Genomic DNA, 19,673 nt, shown 5'->3' with positions numbered 1-19,673 from the left:
TGTGGTCTTAGTAAATAACATTGTAGCTGCTATAGAATTCCTAGGTAGACTTTATAAAGTAGGAAATGTTGGATCCTCTTGTGAAATAACCAGGACTAAGCCCTGTCCCTTTACCCCCAATACAGAGATGAGACGTCTTACCCGCCACGTGGCCGCTAACGCTTGGTATTCACTTAGATGTTGGCATGGAAAAAATGAATGCCAGGCTTGGGTATTAGAGCGCTATGAAAGCTGTTATAACTGCAAAGCAACCTGCTAATTATTTACTCGGAAGAAGCAGTAATTAATATGTACTTGTCTGGAGAGTGTGTTTACCCGCGCAAGAAGAATACAAAATACAGACAGCAGAACGGAGGGGCTTGTTTAACTAAGTGCAGAGCAGTCAACGTTCCCCTCGTTCCGTCCCTGCTTCTCAAAAGCGATCGTCTGATGGCATTAATAAAATTCCTTTTGAATAAATAATGTAACAAATATTCATAAAGAAACATGTTATTTACCGGCAGATCCTGCCTGCCGAGTCATTCTTATTACAGCGAAGGGGCTCATTGGCCGATAATCCTGCGTTTCTGCAGCTTCTCTTTAACCGCGATTATTATCGATGGAGAAAAATATATATATTTTGGAAATATTTAATATTCTATTTTAACATTGCATGCAAAATGTCATTTTTTTTCAGGAATTGTTAAATTCTGTAATATTTTCCCTTTGTTTTGTGATTGTATCGTATACATTTATTTACATTTTATTCTCTATTTTGGAAGCACAAGCGGGTAACGATAGTGTGTAATGTACATACACGGAATGTTTTACGTTAAACTGTAACAGAGCCATAAAAGGATAGTTTTTGGGACATTTTGGGAATGATTCTTCGTTCTGGCTGCATCTCCGTAAAAACTGCTTAAATAACCGAAATCTCTCCTAACTTCTCTCCTACCCTTCACTTTCTCGATCTTCTTTCCTTTCAAGGCGATATGATAGCATAGAGTCCAGCGCAAACGGACGGACTGATCTAGAGTCTGCGTCTGAATCTAGCCAGCTGACGAGCCGCCAACCTTCTCTAGAAAGCAGGCATTCTCTAGATCTGTCGGATAGGTGGGTTCTTTTAGTCGGCTTTGTGCGTTGTGATTGTGGTCACTTGCGGTGTCGCTAGGAGCCACGGCGCGCGTCCGGTTTGTTGGTTCCCGTGCAGTGCATGCGCTTTAATGTTCAGATTTTGTGTTCCGTGTTTGAATTAATCCACCATTAATGTATAAAATGTATAATCTCTACTGTTTATGATCCTAGGAAAATGTGCGTTTCTTTGAAATACTCATCCTTGGCCGTGTTTAAAGGGTTAATGTTATAAACATACATGATTCAGATGGGGTGGAGGTTACAGCCGACACTTATGTTTTCTTTATAAATCTCCTTTTTTTCTTTAATTATTTTTTTCTGTTTCTCTTACCTTTTTTTTATTTTTTTTCCTTCCTTTTCTTTATTTTTCTTTACTTTTACACGGTGCTTGGCAGTAACGGCTCTTTAGTTAGAAAGGATAGAGTTAGGGTCGTTCCGGTAGAGACAGAAGCCTGGGAGGATGAATGTGAGGAATTAGGAAAGCAGCTCATTGAAGAGTTTCTCAAAAAGAGTCAAAGGAGCCGACGGGTGGCAAAACTGTCGGAGAGGAACTCGGAGTTCCAGAGGAAACAGAATCCCGGCACGAGCTGCCAGCCGGTTCGTAAATCTCCAGGAGTTCGTCAATACCCAGAGGAGTACAACACCATCGATCGACGGAGGACCAGAAAAACACTGCAGTCCAAACATAAGGTTAAGGATCCCCGCCTGTGCTTAAGTAACGAATGTTCAGACAAGCGAGCGGAGCGTTCGCGGTGTTCTAAAACGGAATGCGCTAAGGAGGTCTTACAGGCGGACTCATCTCTATATGGCTGCTATACTGAATCTGTACAGTCTTGTTACCCGGTTCTGAGACCGTATAAAAATGGTCTGTTGGTGAAGATTGGGAGCGATAGGTATAACCATTTCACTAGCCAAGAACTTAAGAATTCGTCTGAGACTGAAGATTCACTAGTATTGCCCGATAAAGCGCCAAAGATTTTGGGTCACAGCTCATCTCTGGATACGCTCGAGGAGTACGATAGCAGTGCGTCTGATAGTCGGCCACACTCGCCCACTTCAGATGATGACTTTGAAGAACTTTCTTTGCTCTCACAATCTTGGGGTGACCCCGGTTTGCTCTATGCCAACGCATTAGGATCAGGTCCCTTAAACTCTAGTTGTGAAACTGGCCATCACGATAAATCGTCCACCCGGACCTTGTCTAGCAAGTACGGTTTCTCCATGAGGAATCTTAAGCTGTCGCCCGTAGAAGAACCGAGTGAAGAATACGCGGACACGATGGATGAACTGCAATGTCTGGTAGAATCGGTTTCGGAATATCTGGCTGAAAAGGAAGAAGAAATTAACAAGTTCCATTCTCTGCCGATCGGCAACATCAATTGCAGCAGCGTCCCGCAGAAGCCAAACGCCAATGCGCCGGTGACTAAAAACATTGTGAAATCGGAGGAGCAGAGTATGAAGAGCAGCCCCAAATCGGAGCCTCTACCGGATTTGTCAAATATAAAAAGTACGGTCAACTCATTCTTCAGCTCTTTCACCGAGAAAGTTGGCACCGGCGCCAAGCACATTACCGGGTCGGTGGAAAAAATAGTCTCTTCGGCACCTGAGAAATCGGAAAATCCCACCATTGGGGGAATTTCAAAAATATTTCACGGCAAACGTACAACCAACAAAGGTTCTTTAAATGTGGAAAACCGTAAGGAAGGGGATAAAAGGAACTCTGACGGAACCTGTCCTATTAGTGGCTCCAAAGGCATTGAAGAGACAGGTAATAGCGAGGCTACATGCCAGACCTCTCCAGGGCTCGGCGGTTTGGCTGCCGGCAGAGTTGACCGTCCGCCATCTCAAAAGACGCCCGACTCCATTAGACCAAGGTTATTTAAGCCTCCAACCGAGAAATTGGACCTCGGCAATCCAATTCAGGTCTCTACTTATATAAGACAGCCTTTAAAACAAAAAGAGACACCCGCAGTGAGTGTAATGGATGTAAATGAAGGGACATGTGATAGTAAGGCAACGGCAAAAGGCAGACGTACCCTTCCGCTTGCCAAAAATGTACCGGTTAAAAATGTGGCGGAATCAGAAAAGTTTAATATACATCCAAATGGTCATCATCATCAACTGATGGGTAATTTGGGAGAAGCTGAGGGAATTCACAATCGTGAAGCTGTTCCAAAAGCCAATACAGAGTTTTTGCACCCTATTAAAAAGTCCTTCAGTCAGATTTTCACCCCTTCGGAGAGTTCAACATCAAATCAAGGAAATGTGGCACCAGCGAGAAATTTTAAATCGGAAAACGACCTTAGTAAGAGTGACTTTTTCTCCTTCGGTAAGAAAATCAAAATCCCTTTCTTCACATCTTTGAGTTTTCCTTATAGAAAAGAATCAGAACAAGAAAGTCGGGTGGCAGCTTCATCTGATGGGTCTTCGGCGAGAACAGGGCTCTGTAGAGATGAAACTTATAATGACAATCCTAAGAGGGAACAGTCGGACTCCGGCGCCATTGACAGCGCACCCTCTGCTCACAAAAGCGAGAGAAGAAAAGCAGATTCTACGAGTAAGAGAGACCTAACCATGCCCAGGAGTCTAGATGTAAAGGAAAATGGTGGCATTGATAGTCATGGATCACTCGTTGGCCCCGTTAACACACAGTGTCACGAAGAAACAAATAATTCCACAAATAGAATGTTCGCCAATCATTTAGACCATCATCGGCCCATAAATATCCAAACCGGCCACTCTCTTTGTGGGGATTTGACCCCCAACCAAAATGTAGAAAACAAAGGTGCCACGAAGGGTCTCATCTCTAGATTGTTTAGGTTTTCTTCTACTGAAAATCTTTCCACCACTAAAGAAAAGTTCGCCGAGGATAATGAACTCAGTCAAGGGAATACATTCCCCGGTCGGCTTTCAGGGTTCTTTAAGTTTGCGTCATGCGAAAACTTGTCAGTTAGGAAACCTGGCACGGGCGGTTGTCTTACTCCAGAAGTAACGACGGAGGAACTCACACGTCACAATGGAAAGAAACCCAACGAAAACCGAAGAGCAAACAATCCTTTACCTGTGCAGGCTGAATGTAATGAAGCCATAGAACATTCCGGTGCAAATCATGGAATCCATGCCAAAAGCAAAGGACAAACTTCTGACAACAAAGACCTCAAAGAGAAATCGCTCTCCAGGAACGTTTCCGTTCAGTTCGATGCAGACTTTGAAAGCCCTGGGTTGTGTTGGATGGACGATTTCGATAACCTATCTGAGCAAAGCAATCAGTGTTTGTTTGAGTCTAATCCTCTAATCTTTCATAACCGTGAAAGTAAGGATGAAACCAAAAGCCAGTCGAGTTTTGAGTGGGAGTACGATAATCTGGAATGGGGCAACCATCAGTGTGACGGAGACTTGCCTGAAGCTCTTCTGACGTCTAATGAAGCTGGTTATGCCCCTGGTGAAACCGCGGAATTAAATGACTTGGTCCTCAACCTCTGCAAGAAGGATAGAGGTCCTAATATGGATTGGATCTCCTTTGTTCAGGGAGAAGAAGGCATAATAGATTCCAGTGGTATGTGGCTTATAAACAGAGCAGAATTTTCTCCAATTGAGTTTGATTCTAGAGTCTTAGTTGAACTTTCGCCAATGGACTTGAGTTTCACATCTGATTGGGACTATGCTTTCTGGACCTTGATTGATGAGGAGCCTCTAAACTTGGATGAAACCATGAACTGCCCTCCAAACGATGAGTACTTTGAGTGGATGGCGTTACTCGAAAGTGGTCTCTGGTGGGCATCAGAGAATGGTGATTGTGGATATTACGTGTACAGTGATGGTCTATATGTATATTCTCTCTTGACCGATCCAACGGGGGAATATATTTATGTCTGCACTCCCGACTGTTACATAGACGGCGGAAATGCGCAAGAAACTGATTATTTTCCAGTGGATGATACAATAATAGTCTGTGGGTTCAAGGTTCCCCTGAGCTATTATATTCTACCTTGGTTCGTTGTGGAGGATCCAGCTGCTGATAAACCTCTGGATCTAGCGTTAACGAAGAGCAGCCATTTAATGAATATGGATTTGGAAACTTTCTCCCACATGTTTGAAGAATCCATCGTCTATCAGAGGGAGCATCCTTTAGATTTTTCATGTTGCAAACTTCAAAAACTAAAGGTGGATCTTAGGCCTGATGGGAGCGCAGGCATCACCGAAATATGTCCAGTGGTACTTGATTTAAGGAAAGGTTCTAGCTCCTCTTCAAGGTTAAATAATCAAAGGTCAAACAACACTCAGCCAAGTCAGACTTCTGACTTCCTTGGTTTTCAAATCTTCCAGCATGCCAAGAGAGAAAACTTTCAGAACGCGGACAATCAATACCCGGAAAAACCTTACACAGAGGAGAAGAAAACGGTTTTCAGTCCTGTAACCTCTCTCATTTCTTCTCTTGGTGGTCTGCTTGGCAAAACCGCCGACACAAAGGTGTCTTCTGCAAATGGGGAAAATCAACCGGCTTCAGTAAAGGATTTAAGAGAAAACTCGCCTGTAGATCTTAAATTTGCTTTAAGCCAATCAAACACTAAGGGTTCTTTGAATGGCTTTAACACAGACGAGACAACAAGGTCACCTTCAGGGGACGTGGTGCTTCAAACAGAGAAATCTAATGAGAACAGCTACTCTCTGAATACAACCTATGGACAAGTGACTGCTCCAAAACCCATATTACAGATGCCAAACTGGAGCGGTCCGACCAAGTACACCGAACGGTACCTCGCACGTTATAATGAGGCAAAAACACCGGCTGGTACTCCTGGACCAGACAAATCGGCTTCGATAGAGACTGAGAATGACGCTTCAAGAAATTCTGAAAACACTAAAGTTTCTGGGTTTTTTAACTTTTTCAAGAACCAAACTGATACGGAAAGTTCCAACGTGACAAATGAACCGGGGCAAATCTCCATCAAACCCGTAGCGTCCGGCGCAAACGCCGATAAAATGAAAGAGAAGCAAGAAACCAAGGAACCCTTGAATATTTCGTCCATACTTGACTCCATTGGAGAGCTTTTTAAAATCGAATCGGCTCCGAAGAACTCGTTTTTCGATAAGAAGCCTGAATCAAAAATCCCACCTGGAGAAACCAAGACGGAGCCTTTGTTGAGTCGGAGCGACGTAGAACCATGCAGCGCGGAAATGCGTAGGACCAAGTCATTGAAGAAGCAACTGACTATTCGAGAAGAAGCCCAGAGAATGCATGAAGGCGCTGATCTAGTAAGCGGTGGGTTAATAGGTGTGCGTTTACCTAGCAAGAGTCCCGATCAAGCGGAAAAATATATGAATTCTCCGTTCTCGCCAAATATCGTGAAGTCTGAGGTGCCACCACCGAAGCAACATAGCCACCCATCCGTCCCGCCTGCAGATCGTAACCTTACGATTACGTCTGAGAGCGTCCCTCGAGGACCCGAAACGAAGCCGTTTACCAAGAACGCGGAACAGACGAGCCAAATAACAGACGGTCTGTCGCAAACGGCAAACACGATTTTTTCCTTTTTTAGCAGGTCTGGAAAACCCGAAGCTTCTCCGCCAAAAGCCGAGAATCCTTCAGAAAACAAAAATTCCGAGTCGGAAGGGATTTTCAGACTGCCTTCTTTTTTCTCATCGAGTAAAGCGAGTGACGTTCCGGATTCAGCCCAAAGCGACGGTTTGTTTTCGAGCTTCTTTGGGTTTCCAGTTTTCGATGACAAAAAACAAAGCCGTTCGGAAACATCAAAAGCCACCAAAGATGCCAAATTTAATTTGGGATTGGACGGGACACAGAGTGATGCGTACGATACAACAGAGGGTTCTTTTGAAGATACAACATTATCTTTAGCGGATAAACATGAAGAAACTGTTGCTGAGGAATGGCTTGAAAGCGCGACAGAAAATGTCTTTAATCCGGATGATGAGAGTCCGGGTTCTCTGTGTTCTGTTGAGTTCCAGAACTTAACGCCTGAACCCGATGAAAGCTGCTTTCTACATGAAGATGTGGTGGATATTATCGCTGCTGACGACGCAGAAGACTCCGGATCTTTTATCTCTGACCCTAAATGTTACAGTGAAAGCTCGTCTATCTTGGGCGCTCAGAACAGCTTTGCGTCAGATCACACGGACAAATCTCGGGACAGTTTGCAGGAACCGGCCAGCGCTACACCCCAATATATAACGTCTTCCAATGAAAGAGACTTTGATCAGAATGAGCTCCAGCCCCCGACGCAGAATAAAGAAGATAAACCGTTCTTGACGCCCGTAGACGATCCTTTAAGAGCCAACCCACCTAAAACGCCCATCGAAGAAAAATCTGTGTTCGATTCTTCGGTTGAGATGCTTTCCGGCTTTATGTCAAAAATCAACATTTTCTCTGGAAGCTCGAACGAGACCCCGAAGAGAGCAACTAGCTTTTATTTTACGCCCGCAACGTCGTCCTCTTCCATGCCAAAGAAAAACTCTTTATTTAACTTTTCGCCTGCTCCCCAAGCGGGTTCTTTTTCTACGGACTTGTTCGGCATATTTAAGGCTTCCGGTGAAACGCCCAATAGATCTGGCGGCGGCCCCCCGAAGGCTACCGTCAGGCCGCTAGACAACAGGGGTAGGGGGTTATTGAAACAAGCTAGTATAGGCAAGATCCAAACGGAACGCTGGAACGCTGAGAATTCCGCAGAAACAGGAGAAATTCCTGTTGCAACTAATCGGATAGAGGCTGTAAACGTCCAAATAGATCGTCTTCCGGAAGCCTCACAATCATGCGTAGAAAGCAGAACTTTGAGTAACGATGAAAATTCCACGAATGATATAAAAGCACCTGATCCGAGTCGTGTCACCCCAAACCTGTCCGCGCGCAAGAAATCGAGTCGTTCGTTGGACTCAAACGCTTCCTGCTTCTCCTCGATGGAAAATAATTCCGTTGCCGACGACCGCGATGGAGAACAAGCTGGAAATATCCCAATATTTGATGATTTTGACCCAAGTAAAGCATCCGCTGAGCTGTCACCCGATCAGTCCTCCCCGCCGCCTGCATCCTCCGACCCGGGATTCATTTCTACCTTTAAGAAGCTGTCTGGTACATTGTTTGATCCGGGCGATGAGCATCGTTCCAGCAAACGCTATAACAGTCAGTCCCCTGTTTTCGGAAGCAAGTTGGAGTTTTCGTTCCTTTGGCCAAAAGAAACGAGTGAAACCCGTCCTGAAAGGGATTTACGCTCGGAGGAGGGCACTTCGGCGAAGCAAAGCTTAGCAGTCGAAAAGGAGTCCTACCAAAGGCCGTCTGTCGGATGGAGGGATGTGGAAGAAGCCGGCAGTCTGCCCTGTAGACCTCCCGATGAAAATAGTTCTGGCCAACTACATTCTAGCGGCTTTGAGTTGTCTGGTAAGACGGAGCCGGAGGAGACGCCGGAAATCCAAAGTAACGGCCGGTCTGACGTCCCCGACGTCTCGCCAACTTCAGCGCCTGGTTCGGAAAATCTTCGGTCATCGCTGGACGATCCAGATCACTGTGAGAAGAGCAGATCTAGATCAGGCACCGGAAATTCTAGAGCCGCAACTCCTCCTATATGCGCTGAAGAACGGTCAGCGGAACCAAGTGTAACGGAGCCGGTGAAAATGAAAAGGCCAGTTTCAATATTTAATTTATTTTCTTTATTATATTAAGAGCATAATAAATGGTAAAACCCCAAGAACCATTTATAATGCCCCCTGCGGTGCAGATTCCCGCTGTGTAGTTCTAACGTAGCCGAGTCCTCCGCTATTAACGCTTACCGTTCTGGTTGTAGTCCGCTGTATCTGTAGCCTTGTGTTACGTGGCAACCTTTGATTTAGTATTTTTTTTTTTTTGCCTCCCCACCAAGTCACCAAACATCTTCTCCATTAACAACCAAAATGGCAGAACATCGGTGGTGACCTTAGGGCTTGCCTTCCGTGCCGTTATTGCTTATCGAAGCTGTGTAGTCTCCGCGTGTTTTATGAAGGGGGGGTACTTGGAAGGCTGGTCGACGTTTAATAAATGATCCATCCCTCGTCCCCTGAACAGACGAGAGGTGACTTGGTCAGGCGTCTCCCGGTAGCGTCTGAGAATGACCTGTGATCGCTTGTGATTCCGCTGGCGTTGATGTTAATGGGTGGAGGGGGGTCTATTCAGTAAAGTTTTAGAGATTTTGGTAAAGATTAGGGAGTTTAATCTGAGTTGCCGGGACGGAGTGGACATCAAAGCGAGACTAAGCAACGTCCAGAGACCTTTTTGTTTCACGAAAGTCCTTTCTCATTTTTATCCTTCTCCCCGTTATTTTTTCCCCCTATTTTTTTCACTTAGAATTAGATTTTGAACACATCCGGTTTACTCGGCATGAAGAACGCCCTCCATGTTTCAGTCCCATCGTTACAGACCAGCAATGGACCTAGTACCCTCTACTACGTGTTTGTAAGGAGCCGGCGCGGAGGCTGCAGCTGCTTCCGGCCTTAATGAGCTTTTTGTTACTTTTGTTTCAGACGAGTTCTGATTCTTTTGGAACCGAAACATTTGAGAGCGAGGGCTGTGTAGATGGGATGAGTCGGTGGCCCCTCCGGCAGTAGAGGCCGGATAGAGGCTTTACGTAGCCGGGCCGTGTCACCCACCGGGTGCCCGTCTCGTTCCGCAGATCCCCTCCGCGTCTCTGTACTCGTAAAGCAGTGATGTGATCGGAGCCGATTGAATGAGAGCCTTCGCTGCCTTGAGTGCAGCTCGCCCCCGGCTCTTGGCGAACGAGGCTTTAAGTGCAGCACCTGTCACTCACGGAGCGGGGACTAAACCGCCGACCCCAATCAAAGCGCGCGGTCTGTCAGCCGGCTGAGTGTGTAATCGCCCGATGGCTTCGCGCTCTATCTCGGCTGCCAGGCGTCAACGCTCGGCGCGAAAGTGGAATTGTTGTTGGAAATCTCATTAACGCCGTTTAGCCTGTCGTGCGCGACCTCGGGCAGAAATCTGTAAGCCTCCATCATCTCGCGCGCGGCGGTAATAAGCGTGCTGTATGGTATTCCGCTGGTTAATCCCGCCTGCGGCACGCCTGGTCACAACGCCAGATCTGGTTATGTGTACCGGCACACGCTCACCCAGAGCTACCGGTTCCGGCGCGGCGTCCGCCGCTCGTTACACCGAATCGATTGTGTGCCACACGCAGAAACAACAATGGGTTGCCATGGAGATTGACTTCCGTGCTCTCCGAGATGCCCCTGCCGGAGCCGTAAACCCCCCGATGGTTATTTGCATCGTTCTGTAGAAGAGTTGGGCTGCGGGTTCCACGTGGAGTCTGTCCGGCTCGTGCTGCAGTAGATTCCGTTCTTTAGAACCCAGCCGTAGAATTTGTTTCCCGGCGTTCTAATCGCTTACACACAGACAGCTTTGGCTCCTGCTAGCGGCTTTCCGTGTGCGGTTATTAGGCCCCTGTCCGCTCGCTCCTGCGCCGCTCTGTTGTTTGATTGGTTGAACCCAATGTCCGCTCCTCACCTAATCTCCTTTCCTTTTTTCTCCCCCGCAGTCCTGGTGGCAGCAGCCGCTACGGCTCTTCCGGGAACGTCAGCCAAGGAAGCTCGCAGCTCAGCGAACTCGACCATTTCCACGAGAGCCTTCAGTCCCTGGAGCTGGAAGACGAGCGCCGGGAGCCCGGCTTCTCCTTCCGTACCTCGGCCCGCGTGAGAAGGAGCGATCAGGAGTGGTACAGCGACCACGAGCCGGCGCTGCCGCTGCCCCAGGAGAACCAGGTGGTTCTGGAAACCGTCGCAAACAAAATACCCCCGGAGCTCGAGCGGCCAAAAGAGGCTACCACCGAGAGGCGAGAGAGGCAAGTAACCCCCCCCCCGGTGGTCTATGGACACGATAAAGTCTTCTATGTACCAACAGTCCGCATGTGAGAGACGTTACTCGTTATTCTAGTTTAGTTTGTCATGATCTTTCACAGCTTTGTGAGCTCCTTCCTTGAGCACAGGTGGTTTTCTCATTAGGTCAGATGGTTGGGGTTGTCTCGCTCTCAGGAAAACAATCGGACTTTAAAGTAGGAGATTAAAGGATGCGGAAATCGTTATTAATATTCCATCCAGAATGTGATAGGACGCCGGAGATTTTGTCGCAGCAGGACTGTGAGCCAAGTGGCTTCTCTCCTTAACCACAGATAGGAATTCCCGCTAACGTTTCGTGCATCCGCGCAGAACTCATTTATTTTACTAGAAGCCCTGGAAATGCGATGTCTTCTGAAGTTTAATTTATTATTAATAATAATAATAATATCATTGAACAATTCCTTTGAAATCTCTTATTTTCAGCTTCCATGAAGATGTCGGGCCGCCACCTTTTTCACCGGCCAGAGCTCGCTGGCTTCGCGCCATTAACAAGGTCCGAGTGGAGATGCAGCAGGTAAGAAAAACTTCAATTTTAGCCCGTTTATGAAAATGAGATCTGAATGGAGGACCCCCCCCCCCAAAAATGTCTCAAAAAAATAAAAAAAAATTCTGGTTGCGAGTTTTGTACGGGATATGATGCCATAAAATCCCCAGCCTTTACATTAAGGAGGACTTGGGGGCTTTGCGATTATTATGAAGTGTAACATTTTATGTAAATTAAAGTAAATCATGATTATTATTATTATTGTGGAAATCGGTTTTATTAGTAATCTATTGAAGAGATGTCTTGATTTGTGGTTGTGCTCCGAGATCCTTGATCTCTGGTTGGTCGTTGGATCCGGAGCGGCTTATCCTTGGTTGGTGATCGTGTCCCAAGATCCTGGATTTTCATTTGTCGGTGGGATCCACAGCTACTCATTTAGTATGAAGTACTTGATTGGTGGTTGGTTTGTGATCCACAGCTGGTGGATTCGGATTGGCTGTTGGGTCCTGTTTTCTGTGCAGCTTCTCTGATACGACGTCTTAAATTTAACCCCGTCAGCGCCGAAGAGCTGGATAAGACGCAGAGCGCCCATCCAATGCTATGTTTGTTGCTTTATTCATGGTTTTTTTCCCTATTAAAACTCCTCTTAATATTGAAATTAATTGGCATGGATTAGATTCGCAGCCGGATCTGTGTTCTATTCCTTCCTTTATAAAGGAATTTTATTATTATTTAAAATAAATTAATTGACGTAAACTTTTGTAGGGTTCTAAATTGATTTGATAGGAATATTTTTCTTTGTTCCTTTGGAATTCAGTCATTTTGTTATTTGGGATGCGTGACGAGGCGACGGCAGAGAGGACTCAGTCGCTTCTCGCGAGTTAATTACTTTTCACCCGAGATGTTTAGTGTTTTCTGCCGTCTCGCAATCGATAATAAAGGTTTTCACAGATAAGAGGACTGAAGGTTTTTTCCCCGTCTTCGTCTTTCTTATTCAGCGAGAAGCAGGGATTTTATTCTCGTTCCTAAACTGGTATTTTAAACATCCCTTTTGTGATGATTTTCTGTAGCGGCTCTGCGCTCTTTTGTGCTTCTGCTTCCTGCACCAAGGTGCTTTTATCTCCAAATCCCTGCTTATCATCATTATAACCGATCTTTATATGATGGAACCCCCAAGCCGACCTGGAACCCCCAAGCCGACCTGGAACCCCCAAGTCTGGAGATGGAAGCCAAGAAGAGCATGGAGCTGCTAGACGAAGTAAGAGGAGCGGCCGGGACTGGAGATCAGGCTCCCTCTATAAGTGTTTGCTGGTAAATGGAGTATAAGTAAGGATCTGATGTTTGATGGAGGAGCTGCTTGGATTGAACCACAAATCTTTGGCCCTTCCAGTCGCCATGCAAATGCGTTGGGGGGGGGTGTCTGCCTTTGCCCGTTTCCCCAGCTATTTGCCCCGCAGGAGGCGAGTTCTGGTGTGTGATGTACGCACCTCCAGTCCGCCCCAGTGCTGAGGAACGTGGCTGGAGGGTCCCATTAGACCCCCCCCTGTGCACAATCACCCCCCGCCACTGATTTTAATACATGTGATTTCCTGACACCGGTTGGCTGCTTCAAGTAGCCAATTAGCGTTGAGAATCTTCTGCTCAAAAAGGAGATGGGAAGCTGCAGTTTCTCTATAGGGGAAGCCTTCGGACATTAAACTGTCCCGTTCATACGGCGATACCCCGTGGCCTCAGAGAGCGGCCTAACGCATCCAGAGCAAAGAAATCTCAGGACTTTGCTCTTTTCTCCATCTATTTTTATGAAAGCCTGCAATGTGACTCGGGAGAGCCGCCGCACCGCAGAGCCGCCGCACCGCAGAGCCGCCGCACCGCAGAGCCGCCGCGCCACAGAGCTCAGGGGCAGCTAAATCCGGCCGACAGCCGCTCTCATTATTACCAATTCACAGACTCTCAGTGAGTGCCGCGTTCTTCACGCTGGAAGAAAAAGCTCTTAATCATCACCCGGGAAGAAAAACCCTGAAGTACTAATGAAGAGTCAGAGAAGAGAAACTCAACCTGCGCAGCGCTGATCCCGCCATCCGGCAGCGAGGACCGCGTCGGGGGAATACGTTTCTTCATACACATATATATCGTCTTAAGGTTTATTTATTGTTACAAATTATTTGCCTGTTGGTGTAAATTCGGGACCCTTTGACTAAAAATAAATAAAATTACCGTAATACACCAGCTATGACTGCGTGCCGCCGTCACCACGGATTTACCGTAATACACACTATGACTGCGTGCCGCCGTCGCCATGGATTTACCGTAATACACACTATGACTGCGTGCCGCCGTCGCCATGGATTTACCGTAATACACCAGCTATGACTGCGTGCCGCCGTCGCCACGGATTTACCGTAATACACACTATGACTGCGTGCCGCCGTCGCCATGGATTTACCGTAATACACACTATGACTGCGTGCCGCTGTCGCCATGGATTTACCGTAATACACCAGCTATGACTGCGTGCCGCTGTCGCCACGGATTTACCGTAATACACACTATGACTGCGTGCCGCCGTCGCCACGGATTTACCGTAATACACACTATGACTGCGTGCCGCCGTCGCCACGGATTTACCGTAATACACCAGCTATGACTGCGTGCCGCCGTCGCCACGGATTTACCGTAATACACCAGCTATGACTGCGTGCCGCCGTCGCCACGGATTTACCGTAATACACCAGCTATGACTGCGTGCCGCCGTCGCCACGGATTTACCGTAATACACTGACTGCGTTCCTGTTCTCAGGATCTGCAGGATTATTCCTCCCCAATAAGTTATCGCTCTCTTACTGTTATGTTGTTAATTTATATGGAAGAAAATAGAAATGATTGTGTTGTTCCAAAAAAAGATGGCGTCTGATCGAACGTGGAGAAAGTGGGGGTCTCGGGGTTGAATCCCCCGTCCACGCCGTAAAGAAATGCTGTTTTTTAGAGGTATTTGTTGAGGGGGTGGGTTGTACTTTTTGATGAGCACCTGGTACAGAAGCCACCTCTCCTGGGTGTCCGACCCGCTACGTTTATCGAATGAGAACTGCGGCTTTCCGTTAAATTAAAAAAAAAAAAAAGATTTTCTGAAACATTTTGTCCCGAAGCGTTGGGCGGATTACGTCTCTGAAAACCTGTTTTAAATGAATAGAAAAGCTACAGTAATATTAATGACATGTTCCGGGGCCCCCGGACCAAACCATAATCCCCCCCTAATCCCGGAGAGAGAGGGGCTGCCCCGGACCTCCACAACTAATCCTCATCGTAATCCTCCACAATCACCGCAAACCTCCAAACGTCTGCCGAGCCCGGCGCCTGCCGCCTACCTCTCAGCCGAAAGCCAACGCGCGCAACCTGACGGCCACAGGAGAAAACACCGGGGAGGAATCATGTTATACAGGGATTAAAAGGAGGCTGCGGGGGTTTAATACAAACTCACCTAGAGAGTTTACACCTAAACGCAAAGACCCTCCTTCATCAAACCCCCCATTAACATTAATATACACCCCCAGCGCTGTATACAGTAATATAACCCCAGCACTGTATACAGTAATATAACCCCCAGCGCTGTATACAGTAATATAACCCCCCCAGCGCTGTATACAGTAATATAACCCCCCAGCGCTGTATACAGTAATATAACCCCCAGCGCTGTATACAGTAATATAACCCCAGCACTGTATACAGTAATATAACCCCCAGCGCTGTATACAGTAATATAACCCCCAGCGCTGTATACAGTAATATAACCCCCAGCGCTGTATACAGTAATATAACCCCAGCACTGTATACAGTAATATAACCCCCAGCGCTGTATACAGTAATATAACCCCCAGCGCTGTATACAGTAATATAACCCCCAGCGCTGTATACAGTAATATAACCCCCCCAGCGCTGTATAAAGTAATAACCCCCCAGCGCTGTATACAGTAATATAACCTCCCAGCGCTGTATACAGTAATATAACCCCCCCCGGCGCTGTATACAGTAATATAACCCCCCAGTGCTGTATACAGTAATATAACCCCCAGCGCTGTATACAGTAATATAACCCCCAGCGCTGTATACAGTAATATAACCCCCCCCCGGCGCTGTATACAGTAATATAACCCCCCAGCGCTGTATACAGTAATATAACCCCCCAGCGCTGTATACAGTAATATAACCGCCCAGCGCTGTATACAGTAATATAACCCCCAGCGCTGTATACAGTAATATAACCCCCAGCGCTGTATACAGTAATATAACCCCCAGCGCTGTATACAGTAATATAACCCCCAGCGCTGTATACAGTAATATAACACCCAGCGCTGTATACAGTAATATAACCCCCCCGGCGCTGTATACAGTAATATAACCCCCCAGCGCTGTATACAGTAATATAACCCCCCAGCGCTGTATACAGTAATATAACCGCCCAGCGCTGTATACAGTAATATAACCGCCCAGCGCTGTATACAGTAATATAACCCCCAGCGCTGTATACAGTAATATAACCCCCAGCGCTGTATACAGTAATATAACCCCCAGCGCTGTATACAGTAATATAACCCCCAGCGCTGTATACAGTAATATAACCCCCAGCGCTGTATACAGTAATATAACCCCCAGCGCTGTATACAGTAATATAACCCCCCCAGCGCTGTATACAGTAATATAACCCCGGCGCTGTATACAGTAATATAACCCCCCACTATCTATCATTTTCTCCCAATAAACTCCCTTTATCTGCAGACCTGGAGCCGCTGTTGCTGTCAGTCATGTGATATTTTGGGTGACTTTCCCGGCTCCAACAGCTGATGCTTTATGGCGATGCTAATGAAGTCCGTTCCTTCACAGACTTTCATTGGTCAGAGAGTCCAGCTGGTTGATTAAGACTGAGCCGTTCTATTGTTTCCTGTAGGCAGAGTCGGGGGGTTTGTTTAGTAGATCAGATAACAGAGCGAGAACAAATCGCTGATATGCGGCTCAGACTGGAAGGAGCAGCAGCCCTGTTGGTATTGCCCCTGGGGCAGATTCTGGGGCGGTATGCTGCAGTCTGGCCCCGGATCCCGGTTTGAGTAGCAGAGAAGGTACCCCGGCTTTGGGACTGGACTGTGTTGGGAGGGGGCCTGTTCTGGGTCACATGACTGCGCTGGAATTACAGAGAGATTAAAGGTAGTAGTCCTTAGCAGAGATGCCCTTTTATTATCTAAATGCCCCGACTGAATGGAGACGCTGCATCAAATACCCCCCAATCTCTGAAAGACCCGCAGAGGCTGCCGCTCAGAACCAGACGGGTCTTCATACGTCGCTGCACAGCCGGCCACCTCTGGAGGAAGGCGCATCTCCCCGCACCGCAGATATCTATAAATACTCTAATTTTAGGCTGTGGGACTCGTGAGACATTTTATGTGACTTGGGGGAGTAGATGAAATAAACCGGGCTGAAGCAGGAATTGTTTGCATCACTTTAACCCCCAGTTTAAACGTCATTTGTAACAGTGATTGGGGGCAGCTGGTGTAGAAAGAGTTAATTGGGAGCTCAGAAATGATCACGTATAGGGTCAGAGGCTTCGGCTTTACAAAGATGGTGATGAATACGTGGAACAGCTTCCCAGCAGAAGTGGTAGAGACTGATACATGGGATCTGGTCTGCCTGCTTTAGGTTTTAAATGCTAATCATTTGCTGCGGTGAAAGTTCAGAGAGTAAGGGGTTAATCTGCGGGATAAATGCCTGTGGTGGGGGGGGGGGATAGAGAAGGTGCAGCGCCGTGCACACGGATTGCCGGTGGATCTGACGCCCAGCACGGATAGCGTGTGTACTCGTCGGCGTGTGGAGAGGGAGGAGGCAGACGGGGAGGATGCTGTGGGGTATAAGTACCGCGGGAGGCAGCTGGAGAGGAGGAGTGAGTGTTGCTGCGGGGACGGCATCGCTTTCTCTCTCTCGTACGTTCCGAGGTCGATGTTTCTCGCGCTGACGGCACCGGCTTCTAACCCATGCTGGCAGAGAAAGCGTTAACTGGATTGTTCCAGCCCCCGTGGAGGGCCCAACATGTAACACGGTGTAGCCTGTGTGCCTGCGCTCGTCACGTCTGTAACTGGGAGACCGTTTTCCCGCACGTCCGCCTCTGTGGCGTCTCTGGATGCTGGGACTTGGTGTCTTTTCCCGAGCGGCCGAGCCGAGTAGATCCGGGGAGCCGACGCCGAATCAGGACTTGAGTTCATTCGCCTCCAAACTTTATTTCTGTTTCTTTTTGGGGTTTCTGTGGCCGGCTTGCAGTGCTGGGGGTTGTGGTTGAAGCGGTAAGGTAAGTGTTAATGTGCGTGATTGCGCGGAGGGCAGGAGCCGGCACCCCGGCCCCCAGTTTATTGCTGGTTTGTAGTGGTCGTCGCAGCACCTGCATCGTAACGATCCTGTCTGCAGGGTGGTCTTCCGTCCAGGACATCATTATTAGCGAGAGGCATGGGGGGCTTCCCTAAAGCTTTGGAAAGGGTTAACCCTTCTGTTACTCCCAGATCCTTGGCATTACATTTCATTCTGCTGCTGTAAGGGTTAATCATATTTCCCTATTGCCCCCTGGGGCAGTTCACTCGATCCATGCGTGCGCTCCGCAGCTCTGTCGGCTTCTGTAACTTGTTGGTACCGTGAGCCCAAAGTATCCGGTACCAGCACCAGCCAGTACCTGCCGCAAGTGTCATGGAACCCCCTGTTAGCCCGATACCCGCACGGAACCCCCCCCCCCCGTTACCCGCACGGAACCCCCCCCCCCCCCGTTACCCGCACGGAACCCCCCCCCCCGTTACCTGTGTCTCACGCTCCGTGCATACGATGAGGATTCGGTCTGCGGTCGGTAGGTGAAGGCGGCTCGGCCGGACTCTGCAGTGCTGGATAATGCGGCGAATGCCAAGAACATGAAGAGAGAAAAGATTCTTACCCCGCAGTGACCGGGGCACCATCTACTAAGGGGGCTTTAGACATGTGACTGCTTACTTTGCCCTTCTGTCTTCCCCTGATGCCCCTCTCTCCTCCCCTGATGCCCCTCTTTTCTAGGAGGTCAGAATGTTTGCTGGGTATGAGGGGATCGCAGGGTTCTACAGCCCTAAAATAATAACATATATATTGTGTGTGTGTATGTATGTGTATATATATATACAGGCTGTGTGGCTCGGATCGGGTTAAGTCTTATATTCCCCCCCCATTCCTGGGGGGTCGTCATGTGGAGTTCATGGAATGAAGCGATGTGTTACAGGTTTAGACGGCAGGGGATGAATGGAGGTGACAGGAACACGGGACGTGTAATAAAGAGAATAACACGGGACCTATATTACAGGGAATAACACGGGCCGTGTAATACAGGGAATAACACGGGCCGTGTAATACAGGGAATAACACGGGCCGTGTAATACAGGGAATAACACGGGCCGTGTAATACAGGGAATAACACGGGCCGTGTAATACAGGGAATAACACGGGACATGTAATAAAGAGAATAGCACGGGACCTATAATACAGGGAATAACACGGGACGTGTAATAAAGGGAATAACACGGGCCGTGTAATAAAGGGAATAACTCGGGACGTGTAATACAGGGAATAACACGGGCCGTGTAATAAAGGGAATAACTCGGGCCGTGTAATAAAGAGAATAACGCATGACGTGTAATACAGAGAATAACTCGGGACGTGTAATACAGAGAAGGAGCAGCCTCTCTCTCCTTCGAGCCGCGCATGTTGGAATCCCTTAGGCTTTCATGGTTTTCCCAGCGAATCGTTCCCCGTTTAATTTGCCCTCCTGAACTCTCTCCATAACGCCGTCGATATCCCTCGTTAGATGGGGTCTCCGCAGGGTTAAGGGGTATTCGGAGTGTTATGCCCTGTGTGTCTGACGCTTAAACCGACAAACTCCGCGGCTTCGATCCTCTGAACGTGGGAGCCGGAGGGTAACACCGCCGCCGCCGCGTTTCACATTTAGCAGAAATGACAAATGAACGGGAAGTGTTAGAGAATCGCCCGCGGACGTCTCATTCCGGCTCGCTGAAGCTGCCGCGCGGGGCCCGGGGCCACTGGGTGCTTCACTGTAACTCTACTTAATCGGTAGCCCTTAGAATTGGCACCCGACGGGTTAACGCCGCCCTGCTAAATTATTGTTTTGCCGCAGTTTAGGGCTTTT

General features: G+C 47.9%; 1 protein-coding gene across 1 annotated transcript in view; it reads left to right on the top strand.

The window, feature by feature from the left end:
- The window catches only part of LOC149276638 (uncharacterized), a 105,918-nt gene that overhangs the window by 29,838 nt on the left and 56,407 nt on the right, over positions 1 to 19,673 (top strand). The window contains 6 exon segments of the mRNA XM_089503418.1: positions 1,730 to 1,790; positions 1,830 to 2,881; positions 3,890 to 8,730; positions 9,619 to 9,698; positions 10,644 to 11,012; positions 11,425 to 11,515. Of these exon segments, the coding sequence (XP_089359544.1) occupies positions 1,730 to 1,790; positions 1,830 to 2,881; positions 3,890 to 8,730; positions 9,619 to 9,698; positions 10,644 to 11,012; positions 11,425 to 11,515 (6,494 nt within the window).

Source organism: Sceloporus occidentalis, unplaced genomic scaffold (genome assembly GCF_023333645.1).
Source record: "Sceloporus occidentalis isolate IW3139 unplaced genomic scaffold, rSceOcc1.0.p SCAF_232, whole genome shotgun sequence".
NCBI lineage: Eukaryota > Metazoa > Chordata > Lepidosauria > Squamata > Phrynosomatidae > Sceloporus > Sceloporus occidentalis.
This window is presented reverse-complemented; position numbering and strand designations above follow the sequence as displayed.